Source organism: Schistocerca gregaria, chromosome 7, assembly GCF_023897955.1.
Source record: "Schistocerca gregaria isolate iqSchGreg1 chromosome 7, iqSchGreg1.2, whole genome shotgun sequence".
In the NCBI taxonomy this organism is placed as follows: Eukaryota; Metazoa; Arthropoda; class Insecta; order Orthoptera; family Acrididae; genus Schistocerca; species Schistocerca gregaria.
This window is the reverse complement of record NC_064926.1, coordinates 133,323,342-133,342,063: the sequence shown is the minus strand read 5'-3', so window position 1 is coordinate 133,342,063 and position 18,722 is coordinate 133,323,342. Positions and strand designations below refer to the sequence as shown.

The 18,722-nt window shown below is 42.7% G+C and overlaps 1 protein-coding gene across 3 annotated transcripts in view; it reads left to right on the top strand.

Moving 5' to 3' along the window:
- LOC126281178 (tumor necrosis factor alpha-induced protein 8-like protein) overlaps positions 1 to 18,722 on the top strand; it is an 860,942-nt gene that overhangs the window by 793,758 nt on the left and 48,462 nt on the right. The window contains exon 1 of one of the 3 annotated variants that reach the window (XM_049979867.1): positions 16,589 to 16,705. The exons of the other annotated variants lie outside the window; for them this stretch is intronic. Coding sequence (XP_049835824.1) covers positions 16,690 to 16,705 — 16 coding nt within the window. The 5' untranslated portion in view covers positions 16,589 to 16,689. Of the gene's footprint in view, positions 1 to 16,588; positions 16,706 to 18,722 lie in introns of those variants that run through there. 3 annotated transcript variants of the gene reach the window in all.

The window sequence follows — 18,722 nt, the reverse complement described above, 5'->3', positions numbered from 1 at the left end:
GTCCCGAGTTCGATCCCCGCCACTGCCTAAATTTTGATAAATAGTCAGAATTGGCGGCCGAAGACTTCCGGCATAAGAGGTCAGCCTCACTCTGCCAACGGCCTTGTCAAAGAGGGCGGGGGAGCGGATAGAGGTTCAGGGCACTCTCTAGTCCTAGGAGTGGGAAATTGCCCCTAAAGGCGGAAGAATCAGCAATGATCAACGACATGAGGATGCAGAAGGCAATGGAAACCACTGCATTAAAGACACGTAACGTGTATCCACAGGACATGTGGCCTGTAATGGAAGAAGTGTCATGATGATCTCTCCATTGGAAAAAGATTCCGGAATAGTCCCCCATTCGGATCTCCGGGAGGGGACTGCCAAGGGGGAGGTTACCATGAGAAAAAGATTGCATAATCAACGGAAGGGTAACGTTCTACGAGTCGGGGCGTGGAATGTCAGAAGCTTGAACGTTGTAGGGGAACTAGAAAATCTGAAAAGGGAAATGCAAAGGCTCAATCTAGATATAGTAGGGGTCAGTGAAGTGAAGTGGAAGGAAGACAAGGATTTCTGGTCAGATGAGTATCGAGTAATATCAACAGCAGCAGAAAATGGTATAAGAGGTGTAGGATTCGTTATGAATAGGAAGGTAGGGCAGAGGGTGTGTTACTGTGAACCGTTCAGTGACCGGGTTGTTATAATCAGAATCGACAGCAGACCAACACCGACAACGATAGTTCAGGTATACATGCCGACGTCGCAAGCTGAAGATGAACAGATAGAGAAAGTGTATGAGGATATTGGAAGGGTAATGCAGTATGTAAAGGGCGACGAAAATCTAATAGTCATGGGCTACTGGAATGCAGTTGTAGGGGAAGGAGTAGAAGAAAAGGTTACAGGAGAATATGGGCTTGGGACAAGGAATGAAAGAGGAGAAAGACTAATTGAGTTCTGTAACAAGTTTCAGCTAGTAATAGCGAGTACCCTGTTCAAGAATCACAAGAGGAAGAAGTATACTTGGAAAAGGCCCGGAGATACGGGAAGATTTCAATTAGATTACATCATGGTCAGACAGAGATTCCGAAATCAGATACTGGATTGTAAGGCGTACCCAGGAGCAGATATAGACTCAGATCACAATATAGTAGTGATGAAGAGTAGGCTGAAGTTCAAGACATCACTCAGGAAGAATCAATACGCAAAGAAGTGGGATACGGAAGTTCTAAGGAATGGCGAGATACGTTTGAAGTTCTCTAACGCTATAGATACAGCAATAAAGAATAGCGCAGTAGGCATTACAGTTGAAGAGGAATGGACATCTCTAAAAAGGATCATCACAGAAGTTGGGAAGGAAAACATAGGTACAAACAAGGTAGCTGCGAAGAAACCATGGGTAACAGAAGAAATACTACAGTTGATTGATGAAAGGAGAAAGTACAAACATGTTCCGGGAAAATCAGGAATACAGAAATACAAGTCGCTGAGGAATGAAATAAATAGCAAGTGCAGGGAAGCTAAGACGAAATGGCTGCAGGAAAAATGTGAACACATCGAAAAAGATATGATTGTCGGAAGGACAGACTCAGCATACAGGAAAGTCAAAACAACCTTTGGTGACATTAAAATCAACGGTGGTAACATTAAGAGTGCAACGGGGATTCCACTGTTAAACGCAGAGGAGAGAGCAGATAGGTGGAAAGAATACATTGAAAGCCTCTATGAGCGTGAAGATTTGTCTGATGTGATAGAAGAAGAAACAGGAGTCGATTTAGAAGAGATAGGGGATCCAGTATTAGAATCGGAATTCAAAAGAGCTTCGGAGGACTTACGGTCAAATTAGGCAGAAGGGATAGATAACATTCCATCAGAATTTCTAAAATCATTGCGGGAAATGGCAACAAAACGACTATTCACGTTGGTGTGTAGAATATATGAGTCTGGCGACATACCATCTGACTTTCGGAAAGGTATCGTCCACACTATTCCGAAGACGGCAAGAGCTGAGAAGTGCGAGAATTATCGCACAATCAGCTTAACAGATCATGCATCGAAGCTGCTTACAAAAATAATATACAGAAGAGTGGAAAAGAAAATTGAGAATGCTAGGTGACGACCAGTTTGGCTTTAGGAAAAGTAAAGGGACGAGAGAGGCAATTCTGACGTTACGTCTAATAATGGAAGCAGTGCTAAAGAAAAATCAAGTCACATTCATAGGATTTGTCGACCTGGAAAAAGCGTTCGACAATATAAATTGGTGCAAGCTGTTCGAGATTCTGAAAAAATAGGGGTAAGCTATAGGGAGAGACGGATCATATACAATATGTACAACAACCAAGAGGGAATAATAAGAGTGGACGATCAAGAACGAAGTGCTCGTATTAATAAGGGTGTAAGACAAGGCTGTAGCCTTTCGCCCCTACTCTTCAATCTGTACATCGAGGAAGCAGTGATGGAAATAAATGAAAGGTTCAGGAGTGGAATTAAAATACAAGGTGAAAGGATATCAATGATACGATTCGCTGATGACATTGCTATCCTGAGTGAAAGTGAAGAAGAATTAAATGATCTGCTGAACGGAATTAACAGTCTAATGAGTACACAGTATGGTTTGAGAGTAAATCGGAGAGAAACGAAGGTAATGAGAAGCAAAGAAATGAGAACAGCGATAAAATTAACATTAGGATTGATGGTCACGAAGTCAATGAAGTTAAGGAATTCTGCTACCTAGGCAGTAAAATAACCAATGACGGACGGAGCAAGGAGGACATCAAAAGCAGACTCGCTATGGCAAAAAAGGCATTTCTGGCCAAGAGAAGTCTACTAATATCAAATACCGGCCTTAGTTCGAGGAAGAAATTTCTGAGGATGTACGTCTGGAGTACAGCATTGTATGGTAGTGAAACATGGACTGTGGGAAAACAGGAACAGAAGAGAATCGAAGCATTTGAGATGTTGAAAATTAGGTCGACTGATAAGGTAAGGAATGAGGAGGTTCTACGCAGAATCGGAGAGGAAAGGAATATGTGGAAAACACTGATAAGGAGAAGGAACAGGATGATAGGACATCTGCTAAGATATGAGAGAATGACTTCCATGGCACTAGAGGGAGCTGTAGAGGGCAAAAACTGTAGAGGAAGACAGAGATTGGAATACGTCAAGCAAATAATTGAGGACGTAGGTTGCAAGTGCTACTCTGAGATGAAGAGGTTAGCACAGGGCCGCATCAAACCAGTACGTAGACCAAAAAAAAAAAAAAAAAACGCTACTGGAGTCTTAACTGTCGGCATTGAAAAAATTAATTATTTTTCAATATGCACTGGATGGATAGAGAAGCTGAAAGAGTTCTACTTATACATTGATGTCAATCATCAGACTCTTGTCATTCAAAAATTAGATGGCTGTCGTTAATGACCGCAGTTTTAGATTCCATTAAAAATTTATTGACGTCGAAGACAGGCCACCTAAAATAATTTCAGATTTTTTCAGCAGCCGATCAGTGAAATTTGCTTCTTGTTTCTGCAGTCAAACTTGGCTCTGTTGAAAAAAATATATAAAAAGCATCGAGAAGAATGAAGTCTCGATAATTAAAAAATAAATATATTAATCGACGCTCAAAGATGTCTGAATAAATAGAAGACCGCCAATTTCATTGACATGCAAACCAAGATGAATTTGAACAAGTTAAAGAAGGAGAACCCTATCCAAGAAATAATTACTTTGATTTCAAAATTTGATATTATGGCTTTCTATACCATAGCATTTGATTATCACCCCGTGGAATAAAGGTGGATTTACATTCCTAAGGAAACCAAAAATCCTGAAGGCTAATGCCAACTGCTAAAGTTATGAAAGTATTTGCTTTTTATTCGAGCACACAACGCTACTGTGGAAAGAATACATATTTTCGATGCTGGCCCAGAGACTGTCGAATCAGTCTTATGCTGCCTGTTTAACTACAAGCTGATATACATACTTTTATTAAAAGGGAAAGGTGTACAGGTACAGCTGCCTATGCAGCTTCAACACGATACCACAGTTCATCAAGAGTAGTGACTGGCGTATAGTGAAGAGCCAGTTGCTCGGCCACCATTGATCAGACGTTTCAATTGGTGAGAGATGTGGCCAGGGCAGCAGTCGAACATTTTCTGTATCCAGAAAGGCCCGTTCAGGACCTGCAACATGCGGTCGTGCATTATCCTGCTGAAATGTAGAGTTTCGCAGGGATCGAATGAAGGGTAGAGCCACGGGTCGTAACACATCTTAAATGTAACGTCTACTGTTGAAAGTGCCGTCAATGCGAACAAGAGATGACCGAGACGTGTAACCAATGGCACCCCATACCATCACGCCCGGTGATACGCCAGTATGGCGACGACGAATAGACGATTCCAATGTGCTTTCACCGCCATGTCGCCAAACACGGATGGAACCATCATGATGCTGTTAACAGAACCTGGGTTCATCCAAAAAAATGACGTTTTGCCATTCGTGCACCCAGGTTCGTCGTTGAGTACACCATCGCGGCGCTCCTGTCTGTGATGCAGCGCCGGCCGGGGTGGCCGAGCGGTTCTAGGCGCCTCAGTCTAGGTTCGAATTCTGCCTCAAGCATGGGTGTCCTTAGGTTAGTTAAGTTTAAGTAGTTCTAAGTTCTAGGGGACTGATGACGTTAGAAGTTGAGTCCCATAGTGCTCAGAGCCATTTGAACCATTTGTAGTGTTTGGTAACGAAAGCAGCCAGTAACGAACTCACCGCGAGCTGGTAAACGCGCCGTTGTAGCTCGATGCACACACACACACACACACACACACACACACACACACACACACACCTCAGTTAGCCGAGGCCGCCGTCGGGGGTTTTTCCTGATGCTGACCTCATGAGGCCGGCCTTCTCCTGTGAGGAGAGCGAGTTCGCATCCAGGCGCGGGGCCGGCGCTGTACCGGTTTCGCGGTCGTTAGCATAAAGCGCGGGAAGTGTGTGCTGCCGACGTGGACAACTCCCACTTTCGGTGAGGGCCGCCACGCACTAAATACAGGAATAACTTACGCACCTCCAAACAAGCGAATTTCTTTCCTCAGTCGACTTCTTGGCGGCAAGTACTTCTCCTGCAGCGCTCGTGCCGTTTTGTACCTGTACTGAGTCTCTTCTGTTACGAGTGGCCGTTTACGTTTACACGCCACGACAAAATAACTTATTTTGGGAAAGCTGTCTGCTGTGCATTTTGGAACCTGCACGAAGAAATTGAGGTTGTAAGGGACCATCCGTTGTGACCAAAACAAATTTCATTGTGGAGGTGCGTAACAAAGAACGCTTGGTAAATTATGCACTGAAAGAGTATGAAAAGTGTCGTCCCAACATTTCAGTATATCTGTAGATCTAGGTCTACATCTAAATCTACACGAATACTCAACAAATCACATTTAAGTGCCTGGCAGGGGAATCGTGGAACCATCTTCACAATAATTTTCTATTATTCGAGTCTCGTACAGTGCGCGGACAAAACGAACACCTATACCTCTCCGTGCTAGTTCTGTTTTCCCTTATTTTATTATGACGATCGTTTCTCCCTATGTATGTCGGCATCAACAAAATATTTTCACATTCGGAGAAGAAAATTGGTGATTGAAATTTCGTGAGAAGATTCTGCCGCAACGAAAACTGCTTTTGTTTTAATGATGTCCACCCCAAATCCTGTATTGTTTCAGTGACACTTTCTTCCCTATTCCGCGATAATACAGAACGTGCTGTGTATCTTTGAAGTTTCTCGATGTACTCCATCAGTGTTGCTGGTAAGTTCCTATGGGACCAAACTGCTGAGGTCATCGGTCTTAGGCTTACACACTATTTGATCTCACTTTAACTAACTTCCGCTAAGGACAACACACACACCCATGTCCGATGGAGGACTCGAACCTCCGACGGGGGGAGGCGCGCTAACCGCGGCAAGGTGCCCTAGACCACGTGGGTACACTCCGTGAATCCTATCTGGGAATGATCCCACACCGCACAGCAGTATTCTAAAAGAGGGCAGACAAGCGTAGTGTAGTCAGTCTCCTTGGTAGATCTGGTACATATTCTAAGTGTTCTACCAATATAACGCAGTCTTTGGTTAGCCTTCCCCATAACATTTTCTGTGTGTTCGTTCCAATTTAAGTCGTTCGTAATTGTGACTCCTAGGTATTTAGTAATGTTGAATTTACGGCCTTAAGATTTCACTAATTTATCGTGTAACCGAAGTTTAACGGATTCCTTTTAGCACTCATACGAATGGCCGGCCGCAGTGGCCGAGCGGCTCTAGGTGCTTCAGTCCGGAACTGCGCTGGTGCTACGGTCGCAGGTTCGAATCCTGCCTCGGGCACGGCTATGTGTGATGTCCTTAGGTTAGTTACGTTTAAGTAGTTCTAAGTTCTGGCGGTTGATGACCTCAGATGTTAAGTCTCATAGTCCTGAGAGCCATTTGCGTGTCTGTCTTGGCTATAATAAAGCACTCACTATGCTGTTCATAGTAGCTTATCTGCATTCCTATTTTCTTATTCGTTATTAAATCTACTCCTGCATTGCCCCTATTTGATTTTGTATTTATAACATTGTATTCACCTGACCGGAGGTCCTGTCCCTCCCGCCACCGAACTTCTCTAATTCCCAGTATATCTAACTTTAATCGATCCATTTCCCTTTTTACATTTTATAACGTACCTGCCCGATTAAAGGATCCACCATTCCACGCTCCGACCCGTAGAATGCCTGTTCTGTTTCTCCTGATGACGAGATCGTTCCAGAGTAGTCCCGGAGATGCAAATAGGGGACTGTTTTACCTCCGCAACATTTTACCCAAGAGAACGCCATCATCATTTAACCATACAGTAGAGCTGCATGCTCTCGGGAATAATGACAACGATAGTTTCCCCTTATTTCCTGCCGTTCCCAGTACCAGCACAGGAAGACCGTTTTGGTTGATGTTACAAGGCTAGATCACTCAAGCATCTATACTGTTGCACTAGTAGAAGGCTGCTGCCCCTCTTCACTGACCAAACGCTTGTCTGGTCTCTCAGTAGATACCCTACCGTTGTGGTAGCCCCTACGGTACAGCTATCTGTACCGCTGAAGCACGCAAGCCTCCCCACCAACGGTAAGATCCATGTGGTGGAAGGGGAAGGGGGAGGGGCAGGCTTTCTCGCCATCAGTAGTTATTTTGCTGCCGAAACAAAAAATCTCGTCCACTACCCTGAGTGCCCCATATTTAAAATTTTTTTATTTATTCCCTCAGCATCCTCTTGTTTAATTGGACTTCTCTACTACGTCATGTACCATCTCTGACAGAATTGCAGTGTCAGTTGAAAACATTTTTTTTATTTTTTCTCTCGGAACTTTACTTTCCTTTTCAATTTTCTACTTGCTTTCCTTTACTACCAGTTCAGTCATCAAACTAAATAACATCCAGCCTCACTCCCTTCTCAACTACTGCTTTCCTTTCCATGTTCTGGTACTCTTATAGTAATTGCATTCTGATTTCTATGCAAGTTTTAGATAACCTTACAGAGTGTGTTTTCCAGTAAACGAGGTCTCTAAATCTACAAATGCTATATATATAAACTTGGTTTGCCTTTCGTGAACCTAAGATAAGTATTAGGATCAATATTTTCTCCTGTTTTCCCACATCTCTCCAAAACCCAAACTGATCTTCCGTGAGGTTGGCTTCTGTCACTCTTACCATTCTCTACATAATTCATGGCAGTATTTGGCAACTTCTGGTAACCTCCGCACCCATTAGTGCCTCCGTTCCGTACTGATTGCTGCCGCCGAGTCCTGTAATAAATCTCAAGTATTTAAACTGTGGTTTCTCAGTTGCTTTCACGCGCCGTCGTAAGACAATGGGAAGCTGCCAATCGAACCCAGTCTACCACGCCACAGTGGTCAATGAGTACAAGGACCGACAATGAGTCAGCTGCGGTGCGAGGTTGTGGCTGTGCCCTTGGGCGCTCGTAGAAACGTATCTAAGAGGGGGCAAAATTCCAAAATTTCAATTTTTTATATAACTGATTAATATTAATATGGACGTCACATTTTTTATTCAACGATCTGAAATTACACCCTCATAAGATTAAATTCACGGTATGCAACAAGTTATGGAAAAAAAACTAACAAACATTCACAAGAAATATTTATTCATATTGCCACGAAGTTAGGTTGAAACTCAGAATTAAAAATCTGAAATCGAAAAGAAAGTCAGACGAATTGAGAAACTCCATTGAATGTCAACAAAAATTAGCAACAATAGACAGACTTTGACATGAAGAAACAGGGAATAAACTTCAAAAAGCCTTCTCCAACTTAAATGACAACAACAACACTTCGTTTGCTTACAGAACTTCAGAACTGATGGTGTTATTGGATGTACCGGATTTTTTCGCGTTCAATTTTTTTTCCTAAAGAAATTTGGGACTTCAAAGGGTCACGCAGACTGCTGCCGATTGTGTGTTGTGCCGGTAATCAGCGCATCAGTGTGCTGGATCCGCCCCTTTCTGCAACACGATAAAAGCGTTACGAGTAAGTGCCGAATAAGAGATTGAGGGTACGACAGGCGTTGGACAAAAGTATAGAAAATTCGTGAGAAATAAATTAGATGCTAATGAAACAGCACGTTGCGCTGTTGTGCACTGCTCGCCATTAAAATTGCTACACCAAGAAGAAATCCCGATGATAAACGGGTATTCATTGGACAAATATATTATACTAGAACTGACATGTGATTACATTTTCAAGCAATTTAGGTGCGTAGATCCTGAGAAATCAGTACCCTGCAAGTAATAAAAGCCTTGATACGCCTCGACATTGAGTCAAATAGTGCTTGGGAGGCGTGTACAGGTACAGCTGCCCATGCAGCTTCAACACGATACCGCAGTTCATCAAGAGTCTGGTGTATGGCGACGAGCCAGTTGCTAGCCATTGACCAGACGTTTTCAATTGGTGAGAGATCTGGAGAATGTGCTGGCCAGGGCAGCAGTCGAACATTTTCTGTATCCAGAAAGGCCCGTACAGGACCTGCAACATGCGGTCGTGCATTATCCTGCTGAAATGTAGAGTTTCGCAGGGATCGAATGAAGGGTAGATCCACGGGTCGTAGAACATCTGAAATTTAACGTCCACTGCTCAAAGTGCAAGCAGGTGACCGAGACGTGTAACCAATGGCATCCCATACCATCACGCCGGGTGAAACGCCAGTACGGCGATGGCGAATACACGCTTCCAATGTGCGTTCACCGCGAGGTCGCAAAACACGGATGCGACCATCATGATGCTGTAAACAGAACCTGGATTCATCCGAAAAAATGACATTTTTCCATTCGTGCACCCAGGTTCGTCGTTGAGTACACCATCGCAGGCCCTCTTGTCTGTGATGCAGCGTCAAGGGTAACCGCAGCCATGGTCTCCGAGCTAATAGTCCATGCTGCTGCAAACGTCGTGGAACTGTTCGTGCAGATGGTTGTCGTCTTGCAAACGTCCCCATCTGTTGACTCGGGGATCGAGACGTGGCGGCACGATCCGTTACAGCCATGAGGATAAGACGCCTAGCATCTCGATTGCTAGTAATACGAGGCCGTTGGGATCTAGCACGGCGTTCCGTATTACCCTCCTGGACCCACAGATTCCATATTCTGCTAACAGTCATCGGATCTCGACCAACGCGAGCAGCAATGTCGCGATACGATAAACCGCAATCGCGATAGGCTACAATCCGACCTTTATCAAAATCGAAAACGTGATGGTAAACATTTCTCCTCCTTACACGAGGCATCACAACAACGTTTCACCAGGCATCACAGGTCAACTGCTGTTTGTGTATGAGAAATCGGTTGGAAACTTCCCTCATGTCAACACGTTGTAGGTGTCGCCACCGGCGCCAACGTTGTGTGAAAGGTCTGAAAAGCTAATCATTTGCATATCACAGTATCTTCTTACTGTCGGTTAAATTTCGCGTCTGTAGCACGTCATCTTCGTGGTTTAGCAATTTTAATGGCCGGTAGTGTACATGTTGTTGTTGTTGTGGTCTTCAGTCGTGAGACTGGTTTGATGCAGCTCTCCATGATACTCTATTCTCCATCTCCCAGTACCTACTGCAACCTACATCCTTCTGAATCTGCTTAGTGTATTCATCGCTTGGTCTCCGTCTACGATTTTTACCCTACACGCTGCCCTCCAATACTAAATTGGTGATCCGTCGATATCTCAGAACATGTCCTACCAACCGATCCCTTCTTCTAGTCAAGTTGTGCCACAAGCTCCCCTTCTCCCCAATTTTATTCAATACCTCCTCATTGGTTATGTGATCTACCCATATATATTTCAGCATTCTTCTGTAGCGCCACATTTAGAAAGCTTCTATTCTCTTCTTGTCCAAACTATTTATTGTCCATGTGTTCCCTTCCATACATGGCTACACTCCATACAAATACTTTCAGAAACGACTTCCTGACGCTTAAATTTATACTTGACGTTAACAAATTTCTATTCTTCAGAAACGCTTTCCTTGCTATTGCCAGTCTACATTTTATATCCTCTCCACTTTGACACTCATCAGTTATTTTGCTCCCCAAATAGCAAAACTCCTTTTCTACCTAAAGTGTCTCATTTCTTAATCTAATTCCCTCAGCATCACCCGACTTAATTCGAGTACATTCCATTATTCTCGTTTTGCTTTTGTTGGTGTTTATCTTATGCCCTCCGTTCAACTGCTCTCCCAAGTCCTTTGCTGTCTCTGACAGAATTACAATGTCATCGGCGAACCTCAAAGTTTTTATTTCTTCTCCGTGGATTTTAATCCCAACTCCGAACTATTCTTTTGTTTCCTTTATTGCTTGCTCAATATCAGATTGAATAACGTCGGGGATAGGCTACAACCCTGTCTCACTCCCTTCCCAACCATTGCTACCCTTTCATACCCCTCGACTCTTATAACTGCCATCTGCTTTCTGTACAAATTGTAAATAGCCTTTCGCTCCTTGTATTTTACCCCTGCCATCTTCAGAATTTGAAAGAGAGTATTCCAGTCAACACTGTCAAAAGCTTTCTCTAAGTCTACGAATGCTAGAAACGTAGGTTTGCCTTCTCTTAATGTTTCTTCTAAGTTGAGTCGTCGGGTCAGTATTGCCTTATGTGTTCCAACATTTCTACGGAATCCAAACTGATCTTCGCCGAGGTCGACTTCTACAGTTTTTCCATTCGTCTGTAAAGAATTGGCGTTAGTATTTTGCAGCTGTGACTTATTAAACTGATAGTTCGGTAATTTTCACATCTGTCAACACCTGCTTTCTTTGGTATTGGAATTATTATATTAGTTCTAATGGAATGTTGTCTACTCCGGAAGCCTTGTTTCGACTCATGTCTTTCAGTGCTCTGTCAAACTCGTCACGCAGTATTATATCTCCCATTTAATATTCATCTACATCCTCTTCCATTTCCATAATATTGTCCTTAAGTATATCGCCCTTGTATAGACCCTCTATATACTCCTTCCACCTTTCTGCTTTCCCCTCTTTGCTTAGAACTGGGTTTCCATCTGAGCTCTTGATATTCATGCAAGTGGTTCTCCTTTCTCCAAAGGTCTCTTTAATTTTCCTGTAGGCAGTATCTATCTTACCCGTAGTGAGATAAGCCCCTACATCCTTACATTTGTCGTCTAGCCATCCCTGCTTAGCCATTTTGCGCTTCCTGTCGATCTCATTTTTGAGACGTTTGTATTGGTTTTTCCTGCTTCATTTACTGCATTTTTATATTTTCTCCTTTCATCAATTAAATTAAATATTTCTTCTGTTACCCAAGGGTTTCTACTAGCCCTCGTCTTTTTACGTATTTGATCCTCTGCTGCCTTCACTATTTCATCCCTCAGAGCTACCCATTCTTCTTCTACTGTATTTCTTTCCCCCGTTCCTGTCAATTGTTCCCTTATGCTCTCCCTGAAACTGTGTACAACCTCTGGTTCTTTCAGTTTATCCAGGTCCCATCTCCTTAAAATCCCACTGTTTTGCAGTTTCTTCAGTTTTAATCTACAGTTCATAACCAGTAGATTGTGGTCAGAATCCACAGCTGCCCCTGGAAATGTCTTACAATTTAAAACCTGATTCCTAAATCTTTGTCTTACCAATATATAATCTATCTGATACCTTTTAGTATCTCCAGGGTTCTTCCATGTATACAACCTTCTTTCATGATTCTTAAACCAAGTGTTAGCTGTGATTAAGTTATGCTCTGCGCAAAATTCTAACAGACAGCTTCCTCTTTCATTTCTTAGTCCCAATCAATATTCACCTACTATGTTTTCGTCTCTCCCTTTTCCTACTCTTGAATTCCAGTCACCCATGACTATTAAATTTTCGTCTCCCTCCACTACCTGAATAATTTATTTTATCTCATCATACTTTTCATCAATTTCTTCGTCATCTGCAGAGCTAGTTGGCATATAAACTTGTACTACTGAAGTAGGCGTGGGCTTCGTGTCTATCTTGGACACAATAATGCGTTCACTATGCTGTTTGTAGTAGCTTACCCGTACTTTGTAGTAGCTTACCCGTACTCCTATTTTACTCATTATTAAACCTACTCCTGCATAGTGCACATAGTGACTATTAAATTCACAGAATTTCAAGACGCTGTCGGCAACACTAAGTAAGTAGTTTAGTAGTATCGTACACAATCATTGCTGGACATTAGCCAGAATTCTACAATGAATAAAAAAATCCTGTACCCGTCTTCCAAGAGGGAGCAGACGACCCCACTCTTTGTCGCGACCCACCCTTCCCTACTCCCCCCCCCCCCCCCCTCCGCCATCTTTCGGATGCCTACTGCTTCACCTGTAAGGTGAACAGGTAACTTCACGCTGCAGCTTGCCTTGTAGAGTAATGACAACTCTAGACTAAATAGACAAGCAGGTGCCGTGATGGACGCCCCGCCTGATCGTACGTCATCGGCCGCCGGAGAGTTTCCGGTGGCAGCTGCTGCTTCATAGCGAGGACGGCGCTTATTTGGAGTCGCGAGTGTTATGTCTGGCCAGTGGTTTGTTTCTCCAGTGCGCCTCTGATGCTCTGCTGTCTGTTTCCCATTCTGAGCGCTGGAAGTGCGTCACTCGGTGCGAGCTGCGCCGCGGGAGTGCTCAATGTCCAGCATGCAGGGCAGCGGCTTCTACTCCGCCTCCACTGACGACAGTTAAAAATGAAGTCACTCACAGTCCGACACGTGCCTGAAAGGACTGTTAAACTTGTAAGGGATCTCTTTACCGGTGAATAACAAAGTGAGTGCTGCGCTGTTTTGGAACTTCCTGGCGTATTAAATCTGTCTGCCGACTGGAACTAGGACCTACTCTCCTACTGAGAAGAATAGAGAGTAGAACAGAATAATTTTTCTGTCGTTATGCCATTAAGGCAATAGACAAAGTCATATATATAATACAATATAATTCATGTTGCAATAGAGCAATAGGTTTGTTATTACAGTGTAATATTACAACTGATGAAATCCTAGAAAGCCATACTTATAACACAATATAATTAGTGTTGCAAAAGAGCAATAGACTTTTTATTACAGTATAATATTACAATTGACAAGGTCATACATATTGTGCAATATACTTCATGTTGCAAAAGAACAATGGGTTTGTTATTACATGGTTATATTAGGATTGGTGAAATCCTACAAAGTCGTACTTATATTACTATATAATTCCAGTGGCAAAAGAGTAATCGGTTTGTTATTACAGTGTAATTTAACAATTGATAAAATCCTTTATGTCGTAGAATGGGTAGGCAACTAACCAGTCATACAGTGCTTGTTTGAATGGTTGCTCTGGTAAATCTTGCATAGCTAGTGGAAATTTGTAAAATACTTTGTGCCCCATTAGTTCATAACTGTTCAGTGATTTTGAGTGTCTGTGGAATGGAATATAAATACATCTATTCGTCAGAGTGTTGTAGCAATGTATATTTTCTCTGTGTTTAGCTTTGGGTAGCTTCTTTTTCGTTTTAATCTACATTATATATATATATATATATATATATATATATATATATATATATATATATATATATATATATCTGTGTGTGTGTGTGTGTGTGTGTGTTTACTACTGTCATAATTTTTTGTTCAGAAAACAAAGGTTTACAGTGTGCCTTATATGATGAGCCTGTAATTACCCTAATAGCTTTCTTCTGCAGTAGTAGGATCTCACGCACAAAACTGGAGTTTCCCCATGAAATGATACCATAGGTTATTATGCTTTGGAAGAATGAGAGATAGGATACTCTAACATAATTTTTAGGTACAAAATCCATTAGTCGCCTTAACAGATAGATTACCCTAGACATCGTACCACTAAGATACTTGACATGTTGCCCCAAAATAATTTGTCAACCAAATATACCCCTAAAAACTTAATATAACTAGGACCATCAGATGGTAGCGTGACTTTTAGACTAAATACTATCTGCTGAGTTTTATTTTCACTAAGCAAAAATCAATTTGCTTTAAACCAGTATGATGCTTGAGCAATTATCTCTCTAACACAAGTTTTAAGGCTATTGAGGTCGTTACTGCTGTTCAGAAAAGGAGTATCATCTGCATAAAGTACAGTTTTTGAGTTAATACATGACAGCAGATCGTTAATCATTATTAGGAACAGGAAAGGGCCCAGTACAGAACCCTGTGGGACACCTACCTTAACTAGTTCTACACTGGACAATTCTTTGCCAACACAGACAGCTTGCTTACAGTTCTGTAGAAATGATCTAAATACACTACTGGCCATTGAAATTGCTGCACCACGAAGCTGACAAGCTATAGACACGAAATTTAACCGACAGGAAGGAGATGCTGTGATATGCATATTATTAACTTTTCAGAGCATTCACACAACGTTGGCGCCAGTGGCGACAGCTACAATGTGCGAGACATGAGGAAAGTTTTCAACCGATTTCTCATACACAAACAGCAGTTGACCGGCGTTTCCTGGTGAAACATTTTTGTGATGCCTCGTGTAAGGAGGAGAAATGCGTACCATCATGTTTCGGACTTTGATAAAGGTCGGATTGTAGCCTACCGCGATTGCGGTTTATCGTATCGCGACATTGCTGCTCGCGTTGGTCGAGATCCAATGGCTGTTAGAAGAATATGGAATCGGTGGGTTCAGGAGGGTAATACGGAACGCCGTGCTGGATCCCAACGCCCTCGTATCACTAGCAGTCGAGATGACTGGAATGTTATCCGCATGGCTGTAGCGCATCGTGCAGCCACTTCTCGATCCCTGAGTCAACAGATGGGGACGTTTGCAAGACAACAACCATCTGCACGAACAGTTCGACGACGTTTGCAGCAGCATGGTCTATCAGCCCTTAGACCATGGCTGCAGTTACCCTTGACGCTGTATCACAGACAGGAGCGCCTGCGATGGTGTACTTAACGACGAACCTTGGTGCACGAATGGCAAAACGCCATTTTTTTCGGATGAATACAGGTTCTGTTTACAGCATCATGATGGTCGCATCCGTGTTTGGCGTCATTGCGGTGAAAGCACATTGGAAGCGTGTATTCGTCATCGCCATACTGGCGTTTCACCCGGCATGATGGTATGGGGTGCCATTGGTTACACGTCTCGGTCACCTCTCGTTCGCATTGACGGCTCTTTGAATAGTGGACATTAAATTTCAGATGTTTTACGACACGTGGCTCTACCCTTCATTCGATTCGTGGGAAACCCTACATTTCAGCAGGATACTGCACGACCGCATGTTGCAGGTCCCATACGGACCTTTGTGGATACAGAAAATGTTCGACTGGGGCCAGCACATTCTCCAGATCTCTCACCAATTGAAAACGAACGGTCAATGGTGGCCGAGCAACTGGTTCGTCACAATACGCCAGTCGCTACTCGTGGTGAACTGTGGTATCGTATTGAAGATGCATGGGCAGCTGTACCTGTACTCGCATCCAAGCTCTGTTTGACTCAATGTCCAGGCGTGTCAAGGCCGTTATTACGGCCAGAGGTGGTTGTTCTGGGTACTGATTTCTCAGGATCTATGCAACCCAATTGCTTGAAAATGTAATCACATGTCAGTTCTAGTATAATAAATTTGTCCAATGAATACCCGTTTATCATCTGCATTTCTTTTTGGTGTATCAATTTTAATGGCCAGTAGCCTCTAGCACAACAACGCTGTGGCTGAAACAGTCTATTGTCGAGCAGTTCTTGGCCTGAAATGACAGCTGTTTCGCACACGCTATGATGTTAATTTCTGTCCACTAGGAAAGGCACCTGAAAGGGAAGCGCTTTCGCGCTGTAGCAGAGGTGAATCGTAAATCGCTGGAGGTACTACGCAGCGTGACTGCGGACGACGACGAGTGCCGTCCCCTTGCGTCGCTGTTCATTAGGGCGAGTGCTTCCGCGCAGAAGTGGCGCCAGTAGTGCTCTGGAGACACGTGACGCAAGTTGCAGGTGCGGTCGGACGTTCGCTCGCTGCTTCTGGGGCCGTAGAAACACCTGCAAGAGGGGGGCACAAAGACTTTCTTCGAGCAAAGATCTTTGGCGGTCTAAACTTCTTCTGTTGCGCATGCGCAGTAAACCTTTTCAAAAATAGATTTCTGAATTGTTGAAACGCTTGTCTTCTTTCCTACATATATGGCCAAGTGAAATGGTAGCGATCAACGCAACAGTTCTTTCAGTTCATGGATGAAATGGCAGGTAAGGCATGTTCGTTTCCGCCTGCAATACAATTATCGGAAGCGGTTAATCCGTGCTCAGTCAGTGATTTTACGCCACAATACGTTTTTTTTTTTTCGGCGTAAATTAACTGTTAGCAAATTTACGTTGAAGATAATAAAACTCTTTTATGTGCGCATGACTATACAGTACTTTTAAAGCAGTGGAAATAGCGGGTCAGTGACATAAAATATGTTTTTTTTCGAGAGTTTGAATAATACATTTGACGTAATGTTATTAAACCACATTTCACCTGTTAAACATCGGAATAAGAGATTTATTCGCGAGCTCTCCCCCTCTCATGCGGTCAGCTATGAATTATTACCGACTTGCGCCACAATGAAGTCGACAGAGATTATTTTCTATACATTGTTAACAAGGCTCGCGTACAGTTCGTCTGTCGAAGTAGGCCGCTGCGCGAGCCGGTTGGACAACCAGAATAATCGCAATGAAATTTGTTTCAGTTAACGTTAGTGATAATCTTGCTCCCATAGTGCTCTTTTGCAGCCTGTTTATGTTGCTTTCACTAATTTGAGTTCAGGCAGTATGTATTTACAATCTTTTCGTGTAACACGTTTCGAAGTTGTCGTACATTATTTGTCTAACACATCCTATTATGCCTTGTGATTTTTCTCTGCCGCCGAAATATGCAGTATTACGTTGCCAGCTTCCTGTTCTTTTAACGATGTGCATCAGGCTCTCCTAACCGGTGTGCGTCAACGTTGAGCTGTGTTGCTTATTTCTGTGAAATCATCGTCAAATTTTGTTCTATCCACAGGTCTGAATAAATATGTAGTACGAGGCTTATTACCTCTTAACAACTTCTTTACAACTAATTTCCAGACAGACTGAACGGTCAGTGCCTGTTACGGCGGGGAAGTGTTGAGTTCCACATGCCCCTGGTAAAAATTTGGAGCATTGGTTATATTTTTCTTGCCACTTGCCACTTAGTTAGATTCAATGTATATAAGGCGTAAGTAGGCAGTGGGCCTTTTTTTAATTTTGTGATGGAGAAACCTTTTATTCGGAAATGCAATGTGAATGCTATTCATAAGATTCATCTGTGGCTGGTCGTGTTTTAAGTAATGTATATTATGTTATCCATATAACTGTTCAAAGATAAGGTGTGTAGATCCCGTTAGTGCTTTAAATTTTGAAATAAAATTTTATTATATCTTACTTCCACATAGTATATGAAAATAAAAATATAACATTTAAAAACTTAGTATGGCACACATTGTTGAAAAGGTGTTCCTATAGGTGTCTCATGCGATTTTAAATCGATCCCATCTATAATAATATCACACATATTTGAGACTGTATTATTATGTTATGTGTGACTAAAAGTAGTAAATCGTAACTGTATTAAATTCCGGATTCAAATGACTTTTTGTGTTGCACGTTACACACGTGGACGCATTTTGGTGCAAGAGGCCTACACATGCACACATGGCCTACAAAGTGATTTCATTCATTCGTACACCGTGTTCCAAATATCCCATAATTAAGGAGAGCGCTCAGGGATGTGGAACGTGTTAAGTTATACAATAATAAACAGTAATAGCCACCGAAGTCTCTTCTCTAAAAGATAAAGATTATGGACAGTGTTAATCTGTTCAGACTGATGATTATGGGGATTATTTCCAGATTAATTAATATAAAGAGGTCCACTTCAGTTTTACTAGTGATTTATTTAATCCTTTGCAATTGCTGAATATGTAAGGGTATTGAATGCAAGTGCTAATCCCTTTCTTCCCCCTTCTCTGTCCATCCCCTCCTCCATATCTTTGTCCATCTCCTCCTCCTCCTCAGCATCTCTGTCCACCGTCTCATCCCCCATCTTTCTGTCTTTTACTCCCTTGTCTCTCTCCACCTCCTCCTCCACTCAATCTCCATCTTATTTCCTATGTACCCTTTATGCCCAATTCCTCCTGCCGCCCCCCTCTCTCTTTTTCTTTCTCTCTCTCACATCGAGGCTTTTTTGTTGTTAATTCCCAAC